The sequence below is a fragment of the Meriones unguiculatus genome, chromosome 17 (assembly GCF_030254825.1).
Source record: "Meriones unguiculatus strain TT.TT164.6M chromosome 17, Bangor_MerUng_6.1, whole genome shotgun sequence".
In the NCBI taxonomy this organism is placed as follows: Eukaryota; Metazoa; Chordata; class Mammalia; order Rodentia; family Muridae; genus Meriones; species Meriones unguiculatus.
In genome coordinates this window covers 33,123,757-33,149,369 of record NC_083364.1, presented here as the reverse complement: position 1 = coordinate 33,149,369, position 25,613 = coordinate 33,123,757, and the positions used below count along the sequence as shown (strand labels likewise).

Sequence of the window (25,613 nt, the reverse complement as noted above, 5' to 3'; positions counted from 1 at the left end):
TAGAACACCTACAGAGCCTCAATGAGGGTCATTTTATAGAGATCACATCCAACAGTCCTTGACTTTAAAGGAGACTGATGAACATCCACAGTTCTCAGCCTGGCAGTCAAGACTCCACTCTGATCTGGCCTCACTCACTTTTCTGCTCATGTCTCCGGCAGCTTCCTTTCAGGTATCCAAGAGTGTGGTCAAACTGAAAACCCCGCACCCCGTATTTACCTACTGTCTCTTAGGCATGTTGCTTCCCTCCACTGGAAATGCCTTTCTTTTAGCGAATGGCTCTTTAAAAAGTTAAAATCTGTGTATGTGTCGGGTGACTATGTGCATGTAAATGCAATACCATGCACCGTAAGAACAGCATCCCCTCTTAACCACGGACAGACCTCTGTAGTGCCAAGCAATGTTGAAATCTGCCCATCTTTCCTGGGTTAGACTGAATCCTATTTCTTCCACGAAGCTGCCTCCAGTATCTCTCTCTTGTCTCTTCTCTGAGGACAGATTATCATTAAAAAAATAAAGCAACTCTCCCTTCTCTGAACTTCTGGAGCATCTGTTGCCATCAGGCCATGCTTTAATTTAAATTTGTGCTTCCTCCCATTCATGAATGTAGCCTCCCCAACCAAACTCTGTGCTGGAGGCATCAGCCTTTCCATGCCTCAGATGTCTATGTGTCTAGCACAGACAAAGGGAACAATGCTGGTGTTTTTTGTTTGTTTTTTTTTTTCTATTGGGTGGAGGTTTGTTGGCCTGAATATTTGAGAACAATGAATTTGATAAGTGCCAATTGAGCATGAGGAGAGATGTTAGCAACATCTCCATAATATCTGTTGAAGAGAACCTTACTGGTCCTTCCGTCATAAACATCCCTACCCATCACCTGGGTATTGATTCCATTAAAAAAAATAAACCATAGCAGTGATTATCAAGGGATATTTTAAAGAGAATTGAAAGGAGAAATATGAAGTTTTGTTTTCCTTTCAGGATTGCCACACTCAATAAAAGAGAACAATAGGAAGTATTTTAGGAAAGTCTTTATGACTTTGAGAACGCATTGTGTTTTTTCTCACCCCTTCATAATAATAGAGACAAGAGAGAAGAAAGTCATGAAGGGAAGCTATATGTCAATTATCTTCTAGGTAAAGTAGAAGATATAGAACTTATTCAGGCTAGAAGTATGCTAGCAAGAAGCTGCCCAATGGGACAGGCTGCACAGGATTTTACACTTTGAAGAAAACATTCCTGAAGAGTCAGAAGGAGAAAGTACCATTCACACTAGTCTAAACCAGTCCACAGGGAAACTGTAGCGCCCACCAATAAGCCCTGTACAAAGTTTAGACAGCTGCCATTTTAGAGAGTACCTGCCAAGAGGAAAACAGCACCTTGAATGACATAGTAGCTTTTTCATGGTTACCCCGTTCTCTGAAGCAAGATTAAACGTAGGTGGTTACACAAAGGAATCACAGAGGCAGCTGAACCCTTCTCGCCCACTGCTAGTTCCATGCCACAGGATCTCTCATATCTAAAGGTGAGCTCATTACAACACCCAATACCTACCAGGAAATGGTCTACCCAAGTTATACCTAAACTTACAGGGATGGGGAAAAGAGATTGTCTGAAAACAAGAGGTGAGGAACAAGCAAAAATAGCCGCTTTCCACCTTTAGCCTCCCTATCACAGGCTTTCTCAGGGGTCAGCCCATAGATTGAGTCAGCAACATGACTATTAAGCATTGAATAAAATGCCACTTGTCCTGATGAGAAAGCTTCTGACCTATCATCCTTCTGAGACCCTACTGTCCTAAAGGTAGTTATGGCCCTGAATAAAGGCATCTCAGTCTCCTATTAGCCTGTTCTCAGAGGAGAGGCTAAGGTTGACAGGGTGAAAAACTAAGAAGAGACTCAATAGGGCAGCACCATAGACAAGGGTTCAGTAACCCTATCTCCATGTCAGTCAACTCCTAACCAATAACATGGAAACAAATATAGGAAAGCCCGGAATAACTCCACCAAGGTCATACACCAATTCTGAAGCAAGATTAGAACTGTTGCCAATGGTTTTGAGTTTCTAAAGAAACCATCCAAGTTGAACACATTTCGATTCTTCTCAAGTGCTCACCAAGTTGGTTAGTCTTTCCAAAAGATGGGAAAGGGAAGCTCATTGTGAGATTCATTTAGCATATTGTGAGTCTGCTGTTCCCTGTACTGTGATGAGCCCTCTATGAGCACCATTTTAGCTGATCTGAAGAACCTGACAAGGCTATTTCATTCAAAGAAATTATTATTCCTTAAATAAATTTCCAAAGATAACAGAGATTGAGACACATGCAGCTAATAATACAAGATATAATACAGCAATTAAAAAGGGCAAAACAATGCTGGGAGTGATGTCAGCACCCCACTCTCAACAATGGACAGATCATTGAGACAGAAACTAACAGAAAAATAACAAAACTAACAAATGTCATGAATCAAATGAACCTAATAGATATCAGCAGAACTTTTTACCCAAACACAAAATAATATACCTTCTTCTCAGAATCTTCTCCAAAATCAACCATATAGTAGGCCACAAAGCAAACCTCAACCAATACAAGAAAATTGAATTAACTCATTGTACTTTATCAGAGCACCATGAATTAAACCTGCACTTCAACAACAGAAATAACAAAAAGCTTACACACTCATGGAAACTGAACAATTTCCTACTCAATGACCACTGGGTCAGGGAAGAAATAAAGAAAGAAATTAAAGACTTCCTAAAATTCAATGAAAATGAAGGCACAACATACCCAAACTTACGGAACATAATGAAAGCAGTGCTAAGAGGACAGTTCAAAGCACTAACTGTGTTCATAAAGAAATTGGAGAGATCTCATTCTAGCAACTTAATAGCTTACCTGAAAGCTAAGAGGAATCAAACTCACCCAACAGGACTAGACTGCAGAAAATAACCAAACTCAGGACTGGAATCAATAAATTAGAAACAGAGAAAAATACAAAGAACCAACGAAACTAAGAGCCGCTTCTATGAGAAAATCAACAGGATAGATAAATCCTTAGCCAAACTAACTAAAAGGCAAAGAGACAATAGCCAAGTCAACAAAATCAGAAATGAAAAGGGGCCATAACAACAGACACTGAGGAATCCAAAGAATCATTAGGTCTTATGCCTGTACTCCACAAAATTGGAAAATCTAAATGAAATGGACAATTTTCTTGATAGATTCCACTTATCAATATTATCTATCTATCTATCTATCTATCTATCTATCTATCTATCTATCTATCGATCTATCTATCGATCTATCTATCTATTCTGGTTTTTCAAGACAGTTTTTCTCTGTGTTTCCTTGTTTGTACTGGACTCACTTTGTAAACCCATCTGGCCTCAAACTCACAGAGCTCTTCCTGCCTCTGCCTCCCCGAGTGCTGGGATTACAGATGTGAGCCACTGCACCCAACTTATTTACCAAAGTTAAATAAAGATTTGGTAAACAAATTAAATAGTTCTATGACCCATAAGGAAATAGAAGCAGTCATTAAAAGACTCCCATCCTAAAAAACGTTCAGGTTCAGATAGTTTCAGTACAGAATTCCACCAGACTTCGAAAGACCTAATACAAACAATTCCATAAAATTCCTCAAACAATTCCACAAAATAGAAACAGAAGGAACCTTGCCAAACTCATTCTGCCATCATCCTAATACCTAAACCACACAAAGACCAACAAATACTGAGAATTTCAAACCAATTTCTCTTATAGGCATTGATGCAAAAATACTCAATAAAATACTTACAAACTGAATCCAAGGGCACATCAGAATGTCATCTACCATGATCAAGTGGAATTCATCCCCAGGAATGCAGGGGCGTGGTTCAATATATGAAAAATCTATCAATGTAATCCACCATATAAACAAACTGAAAGAAGGAAACCACATGATCATCTCATTAGATGACAAAAAAAGCATTTGATGAAATCCAACGCTCCTTTATGTCAAAACTGAGAAAATGTATACCATGAAGTCTAACTTGATCCTAATCTGTGTGGGAGTTTGTGCTAGCAACACATTAGCCCTCCTCAACAAGGTCCAGTCAGGAAGAAAGTGACTACAAAATGTAATTCTCAAAAATGTTTGAAAATAGAAACTGAGGTACCTCGTCCTAAAGATGGCTTGCAAAATAACGGGTCAAAAATGGGGTCTCTTTATTTCCCTTTCTCCTTCAGTCCAGCTCTTATGCTTTTAATCTGTTGTCTTCTACTCGTTACTACGGAAATGTCTTAAGAGGAGATGCTTCAACTGAAGTGCCATCATTTTCGACTGTCCACTTGTATCACCATAGCTAATGATGTCCAACCTTCACTGTCTCTTCTGCAAGTCTTTTGAAGAGAAAATATATTGATGTCCCATGCTCTTAGTACAGTCATTGCAATGGATGAAGATGGGTTCCAGCCAGCTCCATTTGGATTAAATATTCCAGTATACAGGAGAGGGTCACACAGAGACAAGTAGGTGTGAGAAAGCAGTCCTCCATTTCACACATGCAACTTTTACATAAACCTCATCAAATGACCGTGACCTTTTCCGAGTATGAGCCTTTGGAGGCCTTCAGGTACATCTGGGAAATCCCATGAGGCACACTCAGAGCTGTGCTTGTAGGTTTAGTGGATTTACGGTCCACTTGAGATTTGGCTCACATGATTTATGATATATAATTTCTAATATAAATGCATCAAATGATTTTGAACAATTAAAGACTGTAATTTGAAATGGCACATTCTCTTCTGTAGCGTGCTTGGCGTGAGATTTAATTAGAGATAAAAGGTGAAACAAGGCAGGATTTCTTTCTCAGGGAGCTCACAGTCTGCAGGGTTGCATGTGTGAACACTGATTTAGTGGAAAGCACCCTGCAGTAGACCACCAATATGAATAATGCACTGTGAGAACTCAGAAAAGGGAGCTGTTAATTCTAGGTAAAATAGACCATCCAATACGTTCGTATTCCTCTGCATGCAATCCCGTAGAAAGTGCTGTTGTCTTTGTCTTAAGGAAATCTAGACAACTCAGAGTTTGCTTGCCTGGTTATAAACAGCACTGCTCCCAAAGCTGGTTCAGGGATCCCACTGTGCTCTTTTAAGCTCAGAAAACACATCTTACGCCAAATGCTGCAGAGCAGAGACCATAGACTTTAGGATTAGACCCTCTTGTGTTCATATCACTCCCTGCCACTCACTGTGCCTTTAAGAAAGAAAATATATTTAATGTGTTTATTCGTCTACAAGATTTGCCTTATGCATTGATTTCTAAGGAAATGCAAATAATACTCATAAAAACACTTGGCACAGTCTTTGGAATGTAATGGTTGTCCCAAACCAGTGATCATTTTCTTTTAATAACCAGGAGTACAAATTTCGTGTTAGGAAATATTAGGAATCTCTGATATAGCAAAGTTAAAATACCTGGTGTAAAAATGTCAGCCATCTGGTGCCATGATACCCCTGTATCACAACTCACCCCCAAATTCAATGGCTTATGTCACCAAGCGATTTCTCCCAGTTTATAGGCCTGGATGTGGACTGCCATTCAGCTGATGTGGGTTTCTCAGCTGTGCCACCATGCTTTATGCTATAAGTAGTTTATTTTGATCAAGTTGAGCTCAGGTCAACTCCACCTTTCTCACCGCAGGGGGCACAGGGAAGGGATAAGCAGAGTACACTCTCTGAGATTCATAGGAAGCCTGACAGCGTGGTGAGCCATGCACAATTGTTTGAACCTAGTGCTAATATCGCCATGGCCAAAATCCTACCAGGAAGCCCCCAAAGAAATGCCATCTTTACCGTGCTAATTACTCAATATCCTGTGGTTCTTGTGCAGAAGGGGGCGACAGAAACTGTAAGGAGCATGTGGGAGAGAATATAGCAATGACATAGGGGTTCATTGCTCAGCGCTGTGATGACACCAGTGCACAGCCTCCTCACAAACTTCACACTTGCACCTTGGATGGTGACATGTAGCCGTTATTCTAAGCTCTAGAGCTCTGCCTGCTGTGACTTTGATGCAAGTTGACAGCATGCTCTTCAGCACTGACCACAGTCTACACTGTATGTCCCTTCTTAGTGTACCCAGATGGTGATTTCTGACACCAACTACCCCCAGTTAGACCAAATATCACAGGTTGAAGCCACATCCACAGAATGGCTTCACTTTCAGGCACCAGGAACACGTGCTGAGGCTCCTTAACCTTCTGCATTTTGACCAGCTATCTACAAGTCAGAGACTCTACCACCTTCCATCCTGAATTCAGTAGTTGCTGATTCACAAACCCCTCCACAGGTGTAGTATTTATTCCCACAGTTTTATTGATAGAAAAATGATACGAGTTAGAATTAGTCAAGAAAAGAGACACGTGAGGCAAAATCTGGAAAGGATCATAAAGGTTACTTCCATTGTCCTGCCCTTGTAGAATTAGGGTTCTTCATCCTTCTGGCACATACATGTGTGATAATGAACAGAATACTGCCAGCTAGAGCTCAACTAAATTCCAAGTGTTGAGTTTCATTAGCTACATACAACTGATTGAATCATTTGCCACATGGGAAAACTCAATCTCTAGCTCCCCCATGCTTCCATTTCAGGTAGATATAATGCCTAAAATGCAGTTTTACTGGTAGTCTACAGGGTTGTAGCCAGTTCCATTCTTGTATGATTGTTATCAGTGATTTTCTTTAAAACCACCATCACCTTTTAAAACTTAGATTCATCTACTTTTTTGTGTATGAGTGCTAGTCTGCATGCATGTATGTCTACCACATATACACCTAGAGCCCACAGAGGCTGAAGAGGATCAGATCCCCTGGAACTGGAGTTTTAGACAGTTATGAACCACTATGTGTGTTCTATGAATTGAATAGACCCTCTGCAAGAACAAGATCTTAACCACTGAGCAATCTCTCTAGCCCCTACCATCAGTCATCTTAGCATAAGCTGGTGGGGATGTTCCTTTTACTTAGCAAATATCAAGGATTCAGAGTATGTATCTTAGAAACATGAGGACAAAAGTCTATCACATTCTTTAAAAGAAAACAATATTTTATTAATTCTTTGATAATTGCATACAATCGCTTTTTATTATATTCCCCCCTCTCCCTGACTTTCTGTAGACTCATCCTCTGCTTCCCCACTTCATATCTTCTTTCAAAAATGTAACCCACCAAGTCCAATCTGTGCTACCCATATACTCATAGGTTTGGGGTCATCCATTGGATCATGGTCAGCCTACCACAGGCAACATCCTTAAGGAAAAACTGATTCTTCTTCATCAGAAGCCATAAATAATGGTCAATAAGTCCATCATTAAGGGTGAGGGCTCATGGCCTTCTCCTCTTTCCATGCTGGATTTTCTTGCTTCATCTTATATAGTTATATATTCTTTATATAGTACTATGAAAAAGAAATTAGGAAATTTCTGCTATAAATTCATAAGTGCAGTGGTCATGTCAAGTCCAAAAGACATTATTTCAGTCTGTTCCTACCAGACATCTGGTTCTTAACAATCTTTTAACCACCCTCTTCTGTGCTAGTTTCTGAACACTGGGGGAGGAGCAGAATGTACATGTCCCGTTTGTGGTTGAACATGCCACTTAGTCTCTGAACCTTGTTCGGTGGTGAGTTGCTGAGTTAACCACGATTCAATGTACAAATAAATTCCCCTGGTGAGGACTGAGAGCTGCATTAATGGAAAGGAAAGGTGTAAGTTGGATGGGAGGATAAGGCAGAGAAAGGGGTGGGAAAGGGGATAACGTTAAAGATGCTTGGAAAAGCCACACGCAAACTCGCTATTTCAGAAGCTTTAAAAACACACACACACACACACACACATTCATACAGAGGTGCTATGGGATACTTATCACTTTGTTAGAAGAGTCCAAGAGACACAACCCAAACATAGGCTGTTGCCATTGTTCTGGTTGCCTACCACAACTTGATGGTAAGACCCCATGGCTGAAGACACAACACATTTTGGTCATAGGACATAGGGAAATAAAACTGATACAGACAAAGAAATTTCCTCCTTAATAGCTAGCTTTCCTAGTAGTGAAAATTGCTATGTAAGCCACAGAGAGAAAAGTCATCAATAGACTTAGTCAGCTGTGAACTTTACAAACTACAGTAATCATTGGTATTACAAGATTTGTCCATGAGTGTAATAGTGGCACAAATGGTCACCAACGACTCTCTGCTTGTAATTAAAAACAGTTCCACAGGAAGAAATGCATGCCTGGTACTGTAAATTTGCCTAAGAATTCATGGTTGAGAAACTCACAGGCTCTCGGACAATCTACTACTATTATTTTGCTAAGTGGATATAGATTCAAACTGCACTCTAAATTAGTGTCTCTGTGTCAGCTGTATTCTTGGATAATATACATAGTCTTTATGTGTCCACCGGACTTGGAACTTGGAAGGCAGAGTGACCCTGCATACTCCACAATTTCTAACACTATTAGAAAAACACATTTTGGAACCTAACAGTGACACCTTAGGTAGCCATAGAGCTTTAGAATAAATTAGTTTGAAGGGCCTTTGAGAGGCATTTGAACATTACATTGTACTCTTACTTTACATGAAAATCTGAAGTACCAGAAAGTTTGCATCATTATCCCAAATGACACAGAGAACAGAAATGTGCTTTTCAGTTGCATTATCACAAAGTTTACATCAATTCCTTACCAGCCCACCTCTACATGCATGACTATAAACTGAAGTACATGTGCTCTAATTATTTTTAAATTAAAAAGAAACAAGCCAAGAGAGGAAATGAGGTGACAAATTAGAAGACAGGGATTAAAGCATGACTTATGCAAATCTTTAAATAAGATGTTCTGAATTGTTAGCTCTTCATGCCTCTTCCCTGCTTTGTCTTGATAGGCGGAGCACATTCCATCCTCATTGGTTTGTTAGAGCATGAAGCATCCAAGAAGGATATAGTAATATTTTTAAAGTATTCATTTTCAATGCGCTTCCAACCACTTTAAGTGACAAACCCCAGAATTAAAAACGCAGCATATTTTAATACTGTTATCGGAAAACAAGATGTTTGTGACCCTGCCTCCTTCACCAAACCAAATGGAATGTGCAGTAGCAATGCCCCCGACGTGTATATCCAGAAGGAATTGAGCACACCTTGAACATCTTATCCACCACTGTGCCTGGCACAGTGAAGTGCTGGGATACTGTTGGCTGGAGAGCAGAGTGGGTGCTTTCCTTTAGTTAGCACACAGAGATTAGTTAGGAATGATGACAACCCCCTCATTTCCACTGTCCATTTTTTCTTTTATGTGAGATATTGGTACTGCTCATTTTGCTTTATGTACAATCCCTTCTAAGTCCATGGTGGGGGGAGGAATAGAAATCATGTGATATGGTAAATCTATCGATTACAGAACCTTTCAGCCCATTATGTTTTACTCCTCAAAGTAAAAACCAAAGCATAGAGAAGACCAAGATTGCTAGAAATGCTTACACGTCTATGTTATGGGCTTGTGTAGATGTAAACCCTCTGTTAGCGTTTTCTCAAGCTGAATCTTCCTCAGAGACTCAAGATGATATGCATCTCATCTTTTATCCTCAAAAGAGAAATTTTAAAGGCAAAACATATCCTTGTTTTTCAGTGAGTATAAACCATGCCTACCCGAAGCTGGCTCCATATAGACCAGCAGGACAGCTGCTTTCTCCTCAGTTGCTCCTCTCAGTCTTCCTGAATTCCTGCTTCACCTGCATTGTGCAGGTGTGTGCTTTTCTCGCCGTGAAGCAGCAGCCTTGGTACTGTGAGGTCTATAAATACAGGTGAGTTCATTTCCTTAGACTTCCTTTCTGAAAGTAATATAAGCGGTGCATCATGGTGTTGTCCAACTTGGTACCAAGAGGAACTCTAAAATATTAACTAACAAAAATAATACTTTCATATTGCAAACCATAAATGATAGAACTGAGCATACTTAATGGTGGCGTGCTGGTTGAACGTGTGAAATGGGCAGGAAAGATCTGTCACTTTGGTTGATAATGAGATGATCTTACAGCTGATTGACTGTGAATGTATCCATTCCTAGAGGTGTGGATTTCATATAAGCTAGGGATTGGTAAATACTCCCTGTCCTCTGTCAGAGGATAACAGCTCGGGCTTTCTGAGATGGAAAGCCTCTGTTACAATTAGTTGATGATGCTTCTGTAGTACAAAAACTGCCATCGGCAATACATAAGCTCAAGCTTTATTTTTCCTGAGGAAATAATATTCTCCTTTTGAACTTGGTTATGTACACCCTACTATGAGCCTAATGGCATAGAAACATAAACATAGAAGCAGCGAGTGAATGAAGTAACATCTTCATTCAGACTCCAAAGTCAGAAATTCAAGTATGACTTGAAATATGCTGTCCCATTTGTAAGTCTTATAGGCCCCCAAATATTAAGAATTAAACTAGCTGGGCATTGAGATGTCCCCCTGTAATCCCAGCACTCGGGAGTCTGAGGCAGGAAGACTGTGAGCTCAATGCCAACTTGGGCTATATAGCAAGACGCTTCTGGCTCTGTTAGGGTTTCTATTGCTGCGATAGAATACTATCACAAAAAGAAATTTGGAGAGGAAAGGGTTTATTCCTGCTTACAATTCTAAGATCACATTCTATCACTGGGAGAAGTCAGGGCTGGCACTTGAGGCATGAGTTGAAGCAGAAACTGTCAAGAAATGCTGCTTAGTGGCTTGCTTCCTATTGCTGCCTCAGCTTGCTTTCTTACACTGTCCAGTAATGCCTGCCCAGGGATGGCGCGCTACCCACAATGGATTAGGGCTTCCCATATCAATCACAGTCAAGGACATGCACCACAGGCTTGCCTTCAGGCCAACTCGGTAGGGAGGGCCATGTTGTCAATTGAAGTTCCTTTTTCTCTGGGGAACTCTAAGTCATGTCAAGTAAACACAAAACTAACCAGCACGTTATTTCAAAAAGAAGAGAAAAAGAATCCTTGCACTTGGGGTCATATTTGGAAAGTAAATTATATGTATAAACAGTTGAAAAGTAACTTTTAAAGTTTTAAGCTAGACAAGAAAGCCAACTAAAACTAATTTTCAGGTTTCATATTGTAAAAAAGACGAACATTGCTAATAAGTCATTCAGAACTGACAAAGCCTAAATCTTGAAGACATATTTCTGAGTAAAAATTGTATGATATCTCCATGTTAGATGTCAAAAACATTTTGAAAAACAACTAATGAAAAGAAACCACAAAGGAAACTTATATTGCATGGATGAAAGTTAAAATATCTCAACAAAACAATTCCAAAATAATGAGCTAAATGCAGCAAGAGGAAAGAACACGGGAGGGGAACTAGTACCAATTTCCACCCAAAGTTAGACATAATGAGGCTTGAAGAATAAATAATAGTAAAATTAATGGGAACTGCATATGCAAGAGCAGATATTATGTCAGGGGAATAAGGAGAGTCGGTAGGGAGTTTGGCAAAGGATAAGACTAGAAAGCTAGGTTGAGGCTCAAAGTCAGGCTGAGAAGTCTGAGCTTACCTCGTTAGGACGCTGGAGCCACATTTACTCCACAATCAGAAGGGCTACGCTGGGTCTTCACTACAATTCCTTAATTACTTGAGGAGAGGGTGGAGTAAGCCTACAACCCAGGACACAATTCCGGAGGCTTACATCAATAAATGAAAGAGAACACAGACAGAGGCATACATACACATACACATATACACATTCACACACACCCACAAACATGCACACATACGCCTAGACACACACACAGAGATACATAATCACACACATGCACGTAAACACAGATACATAAACACGTATTCTCTTCACATGCTTTATACATTATTTGATTTGACAGGAATTCATAGCAATTGTCACCCAAGGCCTCTCGAGACAGGTTACCTGCTCTGCATCGGGGACGAACAGGGGATGATCTTGATTTCCTCCGAATTTTACTTCTGCTTTGTCACTGTAAGAAATAAACATGATAAGTCTTGTCAGCCACCAGCTGGAACAGGCCGAAAGCTGAAGTAATTAAATTACTTTGCCACCTACTAAATAAAAGATTAAAAAGAAAACAGTATAGAAAAATTTCATAATGCTGACAATTCTTTCACAGCAAATGCTTTCTGGTCAACCAAAATAATTTCTCAACCAATATGAGCTTGGAGCGAAACTGGACTGGAAACGCGACAATGGTTCCTGCTTCTGTTCTAAGTTTTGAAAGCACCACTCTGTGGCCCATCATCACCTTCAACTGTATCTCAGCAGCGTTTGTTTTTTCTAAGGGGAAGCCCTTTCGGAAACCCATCTACACAAACTGTAAGTGTATAGAGTTCAAGGTTCCATTCCGAATCTTTTTCTGTTCCCACTCCCTTCCCAGTGTCACAGTCTACCAGCAAATGAGATGCTGCATCTCTCTGGCATGATAACGGAATAAAATGGCCTTAGATAGGAGAGTCCATTGGCAGAAACCTGCTCACTTGAGGATGCACAGTCCATATTCAGTGGTCAGATGAGTCATAAGAATCCTTCCATACACAGGCTTATATGTAAAGAGATTTTTGTAGAAGACTTTTAGGAAACTCACAAATTTACATGTATGTGTAGGGGTTCTAGGTCCAGTCTGTGCATGCTCTGTGGTTGGTGGTTCAGTCTCTGTGAGCCCCCTTGGATCCAGGTTAGTTTACTCTGTAGGTCTTCTTGTGGTGTCCTTGACCCTTCCAGCTCCTTCAGTCTGTCCTCCCATTTTTACACAAACTCCCTGAGCTCAGCATGTTGTTTGGCTGTGGGTCTCTGCATCTGTGTCCATCAGCTGCTGGATGAAGCCTCTCAGAAGATAGTTGAGCCTGAAGTCACCATCTCCTGTAGCCAGGTGGGACTTCCAGTGGAGGGAAGGGGACACCAACCCACCCCATAAATCTTCAGCCCAAAATTTCTCTCACCTACAAGAAGTGTAGGGATAAAGATGGAGCAGAGATTGTGGGAATGGCCAATCAGTGATTGGTCCAACTTGAGACCCAGCCTACAGGAGAGAGCCAGCCCCTGACACTATTAATGATACTCTGCTATGCTTGCAGATAAGTAAACAATTTATGTACAGGGTCTAGTGCAACAAATAGGATGTTCCCACATTTATAAAATACATTTTAAAAACTCTATTTTCTTCTCCAGTACATTTTTGTAAATACAATAAAGGCCAAGCCAAAGCAAAACCCCCAAAGTGTTTGAAGCTATAATCAAGACCTCTAGGCAGGAAAACAAGCAAACTAGAGTCTTTCCTTCCACACTTTTGTGAGCAGAAGTGGATGCTGTTAGTAACTATGCCAGCTCAAGTGGAACCTTAAGAAATTCAGATTTGTGGACATGGTGTCTACCACATAGCTGGCTTTGCTGTGTCCACATTATAAATAATTCCGTGTCAAAGTGTACTCTCGTTGCAAGGGATGTAGCTTAGTTACCAGAATTCTTGCTGAAGTGCACAAAACAGGGGTCTTCCCAGAGACTCATACTCTAACCAAGTACCAGGCATGGAGATAACCTAGAACCCCTGCACAGATGTAGCCCATGGCAGTTCAGTGTCCAAGTGGGTTACATAGTAATGGGAAGAGGGACTGCCTCTGACATAATCTGATTGGCCTGCTCTTTGATCACCTCCCCCTGAGGGGGAAGCAGCCTTACCAGGCCACAGAAGATAACAATGCAGCCACTCCTGATGAGATCTGATAGACTAAGATCAGAAGGAAGGATAGGAGGATCTCCCCTATCAGTGGACTTAGGGAGGGGCATGCGTGAAGAAGGGGGAGGAAAGGTGGGATTAGGAGGAGAGGTGGGAGGAGTTTATGGGGGGATACAAAGTGAATAAAGTGTAACTAATAAAAGTTGAAAAAAAAAAACACCCAAGTTTAATCCCCAGTACCAAATGAAACCAGGAGTGGTGTCACATGTCCACAATCCTAGCTCTCAGGAGGTGGAGGCAAGAGGATGGAAGTTCAAGGTCATTCTGGGCTACATGTCAAAGTTGGAGTAGCTTGGGTTACAAAAGAGCCAAACCAAACCAAAATGAAACTCCTATAAGTCATTTCAACTGGCCTTCAATTTTCTTAAGACAAGTCCAATTATTTGGTGAAACCAGGTGAAAATATTTCAGCTCGTGAGATACAATTTAAATTGATTTCCAGATTATCTATAGTAATTTTCATTGATATCAATTGTTTTTTTAGAGGGTTGTTTCATCACAATATAGTTGCTATGCAATATGAAAGTGCTTTATGAAAAACAAAATTTTTCTGATCTGATAAGAGGTTTTGTTTTTGTTTTTTTTGTTTGTTTAGTTTGGTTTAGTTTTTGGAGACAGGGTTTCTCTGTGTAGCCCTGGCTGTCCTGGACTCTCTTTGTAGACCAAGCTGGCCTCAAACTCATGGAGATCCACCTGCCTCTGCCTCCCTGAGTGCTGGGATTACAGGCATGCCTGGCTCAGATAAAAGTTTTTAAAGCATCGTATTTTATTTCATTTTAATTTGTATATTTATTGTCAGCGAAGAGAAATATAGATCTATATAATTAATTACATTGTCTATGACTTGTCTGTTTATATTTTAACTTATTCTCATATTGGATTTCTGCTGCTCTCCTTATTTACCTGTATAAGCTGTCTTGTAGTTGTCTTTTTGTCATTGCCTTTATGCACAGAAAGGTTTTCTAATTACAAGACAGAAAAGATTACACTTACTTATTTTTAAAACGTTTTAATGCTTTTTAAAATTTAATACAAAGAAGCATGCTTACTGTGTGGATCAAGTTAGTTTACCCAATTAATCAATTTTTTTCTAGCAGATTTTTGTATTATTGAATATCTAATATTCTCTTCATTTACTTATTCCCCCCACTGAGAATAACACTAGCTTCATCATATGTTTTATTGTCATATTTTAGATAATTTGTGTTAGATACTGGAAGCTTGTGGTGCCTTCATATAGTATACATATTTATTGAGAGAGTCTGTGGCCACACTCTTTTCTCTTTCACTAACACTATGCACAGTGGCACTTTAACAATTATAGTTTCATGCCTTATTTAATATGCAGCATGTGGATAGTATGCTCATTTCTACTTACTTATTAAAAAAAACAAAACAAAACAAAACAAAACTTTCATCTTTTTTTTCTTCTCTAGATGAAACCTAGAATTGTCCAGTTTCAAATTTTGGCACTTGGGATCTTTATACTTTGGGAAGAAATTATGAGTTGACATAATTTAACCTTGCCATGTAGAAGTATTCTATGTTAGTTATTCTCTTGTTCTTGTGATGAAAGATGTGTCAAGAAGCACCCTTAATAGGGGAAGCTTTTATTTGTCTCACAGTATTGAAGTTGTCTGGTTCATCATGGTGAGGAAGGCAAAGTAGCAGGAGCACCAGACGGCTGGTCATGCTGCGATCAGCGTCAGGAAGTGAAGATGACGAGGAGTGTGCCTGAGCTATAAATACAGCTCAAGGCCTACCCCTGCTGGCACACTTCATCCAATAGCACTCCACATTCCAAAGGGTCCACAACCTTCTAGAGTGTCCCCCATTGGCTGGGCTAAGAGTTCAGATGCATGAGCCGATGGGAAGTATTTCATAAGCAAAGCCTAGCACACCCCGCCTTTATTCACTTTTCTTGTGTTTGTCCATCAATATCTGTAGTTTCCTCCCATATAGGTTCGGTACTTTTAAGAACCTGATTCTAATTTTCTTTTCTGTTTGATTTATGAATTACTTTTTTCCCCGCTGTATTTATAACTGAATCACGTTGTGATGTGCAAAGGGCATAGTATCACTTTCACTTTCTACACCGAGTCCTTCCTGACCTTTGTTAATCCTTAAGTGTTAAGTTTTAGAAAATGGTGATTAACAGTCATCAAATTGCCAACAAAAATATTCCTTGTTCTCCTTAAACACCTAAATATGTTTTCTAATGAATGAAACCCAGAATTCAGGACAATGTTAGATAAAGATCAAGGCTAGCAGATAAATATATACCTTGATAACAATATTTGTAGTAGTTTTCACTTAAATTGTTTTTAAATATTCTTTTGGCTGTTGGTGAAAGAGTCACAGGAAGCTTCTGTTGTGTAAAAAAAAAATAGCCCTTTGTTTGCATTAATCAAGAGAGATTTTAAAATTTGCTGTAGGAGACAAACTTCCACAGGTGTCTTCCCATCATCTACCAGAATACTCTTTTCGTATCTTCTTATCCAATGCTGCAGATGTGTTGTAATAATAACTTGTCATTAAATCATATCCTTGAGAATATCCTACTGATTTGTAAGAGATTAAACTTTTACTAAATTGAATTTTGTAGCTCTTTGAAAACCTACATTTCATGCTGTATTTTGGGGCTTTATTTGATTTATTTATTTATCTATTTTTGGTAGATTTGTATTAGGTTTGAGTTTTAGATTTAAAAACTTCTTCATTCCTCTATAAAGATTTTATTAGGTAAAAAGGTTTCTTCTTTGACAACTTTCCAAAACATAACAGTAAATTACTTAGCTCCAAATCCTTCCTTTGAAATAGTGTTTTAAGGATTGATTTGGGTTATATTGTTTTAAATAATTTATTTTTGCCCCTATAATACCATTTCATTAATATTATCAAATTTTATTGTACAGCTTGGAGTAGAATTTCCTTAAAGTTTTAAATACTTATTGAGACTCTTACTATTGGATTATAATTGCCTTTATTGTGCTTCTATGTGTTTTAACCAGCTTCCAGTCACGGTGACAAAATCCCTGGGGGGAGGAAACAGTTTAAAGGGAGGGAAGACTCATGTTGGTTCCCCATCTCAGAGGTTTCAGATCGTGGTTAGTGGCTCTATTGTGTTTGGGAATTCGGTGTGGAAGAGCATGATAGGGGACACATGGCAGAGCAAAGCAGCCCATCTTGTGTAGGTCAGATGCAGGAATGAAAGCAAGGTTGGGCAGGCTGGGAGGAGTGGGGGCTTGCGGGAGGGAATAGATGGGGAAAGAGAGAAGTCAGAGGCAAAATATACCCTTCAAGTATATGGTCCTGCTAACTTAACTGTGCCGTATTTTTACCAATTTTTGTCTCACTCTCTCAATTTTCTGCCACCTCACAACAACTTATTAAGCTGTGAGCCTACCAGCGGGATAATTCATTGATTAGGTTAGTGCCCTCATTATCCACCCACTCCATGAAGGTGCTCCTTCTGTGCTGCACTGGAGACCACACCCTCCACATCTGAGCTCTTGGTGGACTTTTCAGATCCAAATTGCAAGAGCCTTGCTTTTTCCTTTTCTTGTTGCCTTTCATGCTTTTTTTTTTTTTTTTACTGTTTAGTAACACAATAGCTCTTGGATTTTAAATTCTGTATTTTTTAATTTCCTTTTTTATGAAGGTTTGCTTTTCCTTCTTTCTTTGAATTTGTTTTGACTTGACTTTGAGATCCATGTATGGTTCTTCATCTTCATAAGATTAGAAGCATTCAAGGCTAGTCACTGTAGTTTGGATTTCAAACTTTATATTTTTACCTACCAGTACCTTTAACCTAGTTTTTCCTTTGGCCTAATAATTTCAGAACAGTGCATTTTACTTGTTTACAGAAGGAGGGGGTTATACTCTCATTTTCTTTCTCCTATTCCTTTTAATAGTTCATAAACATATGCTTGATTCCTTTCTTTTGGTACAGCAGACTTTAATAAGTGTCTTTGTATGTATACTGGAGTGGGGGTTCAGTTAAACTGGTCACAGAGGTCTATTTTGATAGTTGTGATTAGACAGCCTAGTCTCTGACACATGCTTTGGAGAAATTGCTTCAGTGTTGTGTTAAGCTCCTATTTTGTTAAAAATGCGCAGTTATTGTTAAAGCAGTTTCATTCAATTTTATCATTAAAATTCTCTTTGTTCTTGAGTATTTTTGGCATCGCTGTCTTGTCAAAGGATTTGAGATCATGCTGTTGCCTTCCTCTGATCTTATATTTCCTGTCAATGTCTGAGCTCCTCATCATTTTTCTCAGTTTTGAAGCAGCATTTCAAGGTACCCTTTGTCAAAACAAATTAAGGTTCTGCTTTATAGTTTAAAGTTATTTCTTATCATCCTTATTTCCAAATTAAACGTATTTCATAAGGAGGATTTTTCTCAGGACCTGGTACTTTAATAGTAAATACAGGGGGCTTTCACAAACATCAAGTGAGTTAGAATTAGATTAGCTACAACATGAGGAGCTGAAGCTTAAAGGAAAACTGACATCTCATGATAGATACAATTAATAATTCTGTCCTGTTGGGGATGTCATATGTGTGCCGTTGTGGGGGCAGAAGACAGCAGCCTGTGGGAAGGAGCAGGTGAGTTCTGGGATCACACTCGTCATTGGTTTGCTGGCTCTTCTAGTTAGGGATTCTATCAACAGGGAGAAACACCATGAACAAAAGCAAGCTAGGGAAGAAAGGGTTTATTTGGCTTACACTTCCACATTTTAGTCCATCACTGAAGGAAGTTAGCCATGACCTCACCTAGGGCAGGATCTTGGAGGCAGGAGCTTGTGCAGAGGCCATGGAGGAGTGTGGCTTACTGGCTTGCTCCACATGGCTTGCTCAGCCTTCTTCCTTATAGAACCCAGGATCACCAGCTCAGAGGTGACACCTCACTCAATGAGCTAGGCTCTCCCCTCACAATCACTAACTAAAAAATGCCCTACAGCTAGATCTCATGGAGGCATTTTCTCAATTGAGGTTCCTTCCTTCTAGATGACTCTAGCTTGTGTCAGATTGACATAAAATTAGCCAGGACAGTGGCAAATGTCTTTCCCTGCCAAGTCACATCACTAACGTAACTAATAATCCCAAATGGGAAACGTTTTATAATCAACTATTGTAATGCACACAATCTTTAATTTTCTATTTTAATTTATGTGTATATGTGTGTGGAGAGGTTTGTGCACATGTGAGTAAGGGTGCCCACAGGGTCCAGAAGAGGGCATTGGACCTCCAGGACCTGCCATTACAGGTAGTAGTGAGCCACCCTATGCTGGTGCTGGGGACTGAGCTTAGGTCCTTTGTAAGAGCTCTTAAACCCTGAAACATCTCTCCTGCTCCAATGCACATAATATTACAGATTGTAGACTTCCAAGTCATATGTCAGAAGTCTTTGGAAGTACTAAGGTACATTACATAAGCAATTTCATCTTGAAATAGCACAAATCTTGCTTTTATTAGTGTTTGAGAGAAGCTCAACATTACGATGACAAGATACAGAAAAAGTACACACTTATTTTTTTTTCTGTAAACAAGTGTTACCACCCCTTCCTTTATCTGAAAACAAGTTACAGTGGTTTGTGCAGTATTTGCTTCTTAAATTACTTGCATTCAGAGGGTCCCATTCTTTCAGGCTTCTTTATCAATAGCAGCTAACCAAGGAGAGCACACACTCATTTCATTTCTTCATTGCATTTTTATATCAAAGCTGAAGTAAGGGAGAGGGCCTACTTTTTAAATATATATATATATATAATAAATCACAGTTTTTCACTTTGTATCCCAGCTATAGCCCCCTTCCTCATCCCTTCCCAATCCCACCCTCCTTCCTTCATCTCTGCCCATGCCCCTCTCCAAGTCCACTGATAGGGGAGGTCCTCCTCCCCTTCCATCTGACCCTAGCCGATCAAGTCTCATCAGGACTGGCTGCACTGTCTTCCTCTGTGGCCTGGTAAGGCTGCTCCCTCCTCAGGGGGAGGTAATCAAAGAACCAGCCACTGAGTTCATGTCAGTGATAGTCTCTGTTCCCATTACTAACGAAACCACTTGGAGACTGAGCTGCCATGAGCTACATCTGTGCATCTCCATGCATGGTCCTTGGTTGGAGAATCAGTCTCAGAAAAGACTCATGTGCCCAGATTGTTTGGTTCTGTTGCTCTCCTTGTAGAGTTCCTGTACCCTCAGAGAGGGCCTACTTTGAAGATCACTAACCCAAGGACACAGTGAATGCACAGGACTCAGCCAGTTGCTGACAAGGACCAGGCTTTTAGCAAGACTACCTCTAATGTCTTCTTCCTTTTCCAGCTTCTAGATTCTGGTGACTCCACAATGGAACAAAAAAACACATTGCTGTTTCCCGGGATCATTGTATCACCATCATGAGCACATTGCTCTATTTGAGAGCCATCCTCTCTTCTCCCCCCTCCCCATTTCTCTTTCTTTCCATCTCTCTCTCTGCAACACCATCCTTCTAAGAAAGTATAGTCATTCTTTTGAGAAATGACAAGGAAATGCTAAAAGTGGGTATAGGTGCTTAAAGGTGAAAACAATTCTGGTGTCTTCAGAAATCATTTGTGTAAATGCATCTTGGGTTTCTAATTGGTCCAGATATAGAAAACCTACCCAGTGGTACTTGGCTTTATAAAAAAAAATTCCCTTATGGGGATTTAAGAATCATCTCTATGGTGCCAACACTGAGTGAATTCTAGTGCTTAGGGCCTGAGGCACTACTTGCAGTACGCTCTGCTGACAGCTGGGCAGACAGAGAGGCAGGTGGGCTTTTGGTGTTAAGAACAGTGATTTTGACATAATGAATCCTGGAATTTTTACATTCTAAAAGTCAAGCAGGTGGAGATATGGGAAGGGAGGAGCCCAGCAGTTTTGCGTTTTTATTTTCCGATCTTCAAATCTTCAAGCCCCAGAGACAGATGCCATCACTCCCGAGCGATCACAGCCTGGTTGATAGATCAACTGAGATCATACAAATAAGATTGTGATGTGTGATAGCAAATAAGCTGTAAGGGAGGACTGGAGAGTTTGAAGAAAAGTGATACCTGAATTTGGCTCGTTAAGTTAGGGGCAAGCGGAATGCACCGTGACAGAAGGAATGTTGTCTACCCAGCACACTTAATGGTCACGAGCAGAGAGGCCACGACAGGGAACTCAATGTGAACTGGAAGGACCAAACACTGGAAAGCCCTGAGTGCCAGTGGCAGGTTCTTATGCCTCATTCCCCTGGAACTGAATTAAGATGCTGTCAAGACCAGATGCTCAGGCTACATATGTGTGTCTCACTAGACGGTGATGATCATATGCAAGGCATCTCTGGTAACCATTCCAGTCACCTAGTCATGGGAGGATGTCGCCAGCCAACGGATCCTCAGTCAAAAATAATTCCTTCGTAAAAGTTTCTATGACATGTTCGATTTCATCTTTGCGAGGAAAGATTTTTAATATAACACCTTTATCATACAAACATTAGAACATATTTTAAAACATAACGACGATGTATCAGAACATCTGAAGATACAGCTAGTGTTTGCCCAACATGAACTAATTGCTAACGCGTGCCAAGTCCTATGAAGTATTCTCTTCACACCTGAGAATAATGTTTGGTGTTTCTTCAGATTTATTCTCACTTCTGCTGACATCTGCAATGGGCCTCACGATTTTCCTTCTGTTTTCTGATTTTCAAGATATATACCATGGAATGGAGGTAAGTGTTGGGCGTCATGCATCTGTTCTGACTCAGATGTGCCAAAGCTGTGCTGGCATTGCATTTTCTAAGTCAGTCATTACTCTGTTCTCTCAACTGAACAGAGTAATGTTCAGTTGTGAACTTTTATTTTTTAGGAGAAAATATTTCTCTGTCTTCCATACATTTCCATATTAATAGTGGCATTGTTTTAGCATGTTCAGAATATGCCTAAAATATTGTTTGGGACTAGTGCGATGACACAGTGGGTAAATGTGCCTGATTTCAAGCATAATGACCAGAGTCCCTAAGACCCACATGATAGAAGGAAAGAACCAACTCTCACAAGTTTTCTCACAACATCTACGTGTTTGTGGCATGTATGCCCCCGCTACACATACATGTACTCACACGTACATACATATATACATACACATGCATGCTAATTAAATAAAATGTAAAAGAAATAAATGTAAAACTGTCCTGTTTTAAAACTTTGTCTTATATTTTTGGCTGTGAACCTGTCCTTTAATGGTGGAGTCATCTCTCTAACAATTGAAGGAGGGACTGTCTATGACTCTGCTGCCTGCCTTTGGGCCCCTTTCGGGTAGTTGGGCTGCCTTGTCTGGCCTCAGTGGGAGAGGGAACACTTAGTCCTGCTGCAACTTGATGTGCCAGGGTGGGTTGGTACCTATGAGAGACTCCCATTCTCTGAGGATAAGGAGAGGGAGAATGGAGGGAAAAGGATATGAGGGTGGGACTGGGAGGAGAGAAGGGAGCAATCAGGCTGTAAAGTAATTAAATAAATTAATTAATGAAGAAAAAAAAACTTTGTCTTGCCATATTTGATCAACACAGGGAAATTAATGCACCAATATCATAATTTTTCAAGTTTACCTATTTAAAACAGTAAAAAAAAATCTTTTAAATGTAATTGCAAAAGGAAAGGGTTGAGCAAATCTTATTATACTAGGAATTGACAATGGAGAGTCTTATCTGAGTGGCCATCATTTAATCTAGAACTCACTAATTTGAAAGTAAATTCATCGGGAAGTTATTATAGGTGTTTTTGGACCCAGCCTTATGGGAGATATCTAGAAAGGAAGAGTATCATGCTTATAGTTCTGTTTTGAAGACTATAGCCATTCTTCACTGAGTAGTAGCATGGCTGTTGGACATCACCCATAGTTGAAGGGGATATAAAAGTTGAGCTGGAAGAATGTTGGAAGAAATCATTTATTTTATTTATTTTTTTGTTTCTTTTTTTTTTTTTTCAGACAGGGTTTCTCTGTATAGCCTTGGCTATCCTGGACTTAGTTTGTAGACCAGGCTGGCCTCCAACTCACAGGAATCCACCTGGCTCTGCTGAGATTACAGGCATGAGCCACTGCGCCTGGCCATAGGAAGGAATTCTTACTGTCACCGTGACTGCCATGAGTGCCTTATAGAAGGAACATGGTTTGGTGAGGGTCCAGATACATAGGTAGGATATTGCCAGGTCAGGCTGTTTTTTGATGGGCAGAACTGCCTCAACACCAGGAGAAAGGGCTGAGGACCTTTTGACTTTCAAAGAACAACTTTGGTTCTAGCAAGTCAAGGGTCATGGGGTGGCAGAGATGAAACTCAAAGCAAGGCTTGCTTTAAAAGGTAGAAGGGGCTTTAAAACAGAAGCAGGTGCAGTGCTGTGGAACATGAAGAGCAGAGAAGACTAAAGAAGGTAGGCACTGTCCAAGGTAGTCAGCGAGCTTTGTACTTCCTGCCAACATAACAGGGAGACACTGAAGCTTCTTTGGAAGGACATCTCAAAACAGATTAATTAAATGAGGGCAGGAGAGCAAAGCAATGGAGAGACAGGAAATGAAAACTAGGACGATCCAGCCATAGCTCACGACTTACAGAGTTTCAGACTGTGCTTGGATCGGGTACGGAAGCTAAGTAAGATGCTGCTCCGAGTAGTTCAGAAGTGAAGAAAGTCTGCTGTACGAGCGAATAATTCCGAATCAGAAGCAGTCTCAGGCCGGGGATAGAGAAGTGTCTTCCTCACTAAAATGCGAGCGGCTGAGATCTGATTGGGCTAGAGTGTGACCCAACTTCTCCAAGGCCAATGTGCTGCTCCTCAAAGTCCAGGTAGAAGCTCTCTCTGCTTGGGGAAACAGATGACCACACAGTGCCTTGATCTACCCCATGCCATGGTGTAGAATGTGAAGAGAGTGCCTAGAGCAGGGACTCACAACCTTGCTAACGTTGTGATCCTTTAATTCAGTTCCTCACATCATGGTGATCCTCAAACCATAAAACTATTTCATTGCTGTTTCAAAACGGTGATTTTGCTACTGTCATGAATCGGAATGTAAATATCTGATATGCCAGTTATCTGATATGACCCACAGATTGAGGACTGCTGGGCTAGATGCTATGGGGGTGGGGATGCCGTGCTTATAGACTTCAGACTCCTTCACATTCAGTCAGACTTTCTGTGGGTTGGAAAAGGGGCTGGAAAGCTCTCCATTCATCATGGGTGTAGCTTTCATACACACCTAATAGAGAGACATGTGACCCCATGATCTCTATATAGGCTGTTAGACTTGTATGAAGCTGCTAGGTTTGAAGCCAGTAACATTTGTTCAAAACATCACACTTAGTCAAAACAACCTTAATCTTTTGTCAGGACTTAAGAGTTTTAGGCAGAAGTCAATTTTGCTGGGGGGACTAAAAAAAGAATTCCAAGTAAATTGTGCTTTAGGAGAGCAGGAAACAGAAAGAATTGCAGAAGTATGATTTAACGCACAATGAAGAGGGCCACATGAGCTCCGAAGTGTCTGCCGCTTCAATGCATCAGGCATTCTTACTAATGCACCTGACAGTCGCCATCAGGCCATCAGGCTACGGAGGGCGCACACGCCAGGAAGAGTCCATTTTAATTTAGATTTCTGGCTTTGAGCCAGTCCTTGGACAAGGCATGCCAGGCTACAGCTTTCCTGTCTTCAGAGTCAAGAAAACAATGCCCCCTCTCCAGCCTCAGGGTTATCACAAATATAGAATTCTAAAAAAATAAAATAACTGGGGTGTACTTCTTCAAAATGTAAATCGTGCAGCATATAATGGTGGTCGTTCTTTTTCAACAGTTCATCCCAACGGTCATGTCATGGAGGGTTTCAATTCTGGCGGCAGCCTTTGTCCAGTTCTGCGTGGCCTTCTTTGTAGAGGTAAAGTATTCAGCTCCTATAGTTGTTTATAAGGTAGGTGTGTAAATTCGAGGTCTTACTCTCAACATACATTCACTGTGTACAGCCTTCATTCCCCAAAATGATTAGTAAGTTTTTTTTGTTTTGTTTTGTTTTTTAAGACTGCACACGATCTCCTTGAGAAGTATTCGTTGGAGAGTGGCTTAAAATTCTTTGAAGGCTGCTGGGAAATATTCCTGCTTTCTCCATAGAAAGCAAAACATCAGTTCTGGTCACAAAACATCAATGCTGGTCACAAGAGTCACTGCATTTACTTCCTATTTTCAGTTATCTAGACAAGAGACCAGGTGACCTTGCAGCTCTGAAATACAGGGAGACCTTTAGACACAGTGAAGCCGCATCTTTAGGATGCTCAGGGATCTTCAGGATCCCTCCTTTAATCAGGAGGAAAAGGAAGCCACCACTTTTACTGTCACCAACTGAACCTTGAACGCCTTCTCATGAGTCTTTTTTTTTAGTGTCATTGAATGACTTACCCACACAGGAAAAAGGTAAAGGCTTGGATGGTGCTTTTTAAAAACAATGTAGAAATAGGTAACAAAGTATAAGCAAGTCCTGTGGGGGGAAGTACCAACCAAATTAAGTATGGTTACGTGTGTGTGTGTGTGTGTGTGTGTGTGTGTGTGTGAATTATATTCTTTAATTCAGGAATTCCACCTTTGCATCAGATTTTATAACAGTTGCAAAATGAGACAGAAAAATGTTAAATCCTACTCATACGAAGAGATTCATGACAGTGTTATCTACAGCAGCAAAATATGATTCAAACATTGTACTTAAATGCTTATGCTGCAATTTGAAGAGATGCTGTAGTCTTTTACTATAGTAAGATGGCTGTAGCTTTATGTCAACTACAATACACTATCCTAA

General features: G+C 40.3%; 1 protein-coding gene across 2 annotated transcripts in view; it reads left to right on the top strand.

Moving 5' to 3' along the window:
• Atp13a5 (ATPase 13A5) overlaps positions 1–25,613 on the top strand; it is a 130,631-nt gene that overhangs the window by 100,099 nt on the left and 4,919 nt on the right. For both annotated transcript variants that reach the window (XM_021661904.2, XM_060370167.1), the window contains exons 26-29: positions 9,674–9,848; positions 12,168–12,370; positions 21,431–21,519; positions 24,624–24,704. In XM_021661904.2, coding sequence (XP_021517579.2) covers positions 9,674–9,848; positions 12,168–12,370; positions 21,431–21,519; positions 24,624–24,704 — 548 coding nt within the window. The remainder of the gene's footprint in view (positions 1–9,673; positions 9,849–12,167; positions 12,371–21,430; positions 21,520–24,623; positions 24,705–25,613) is intronic.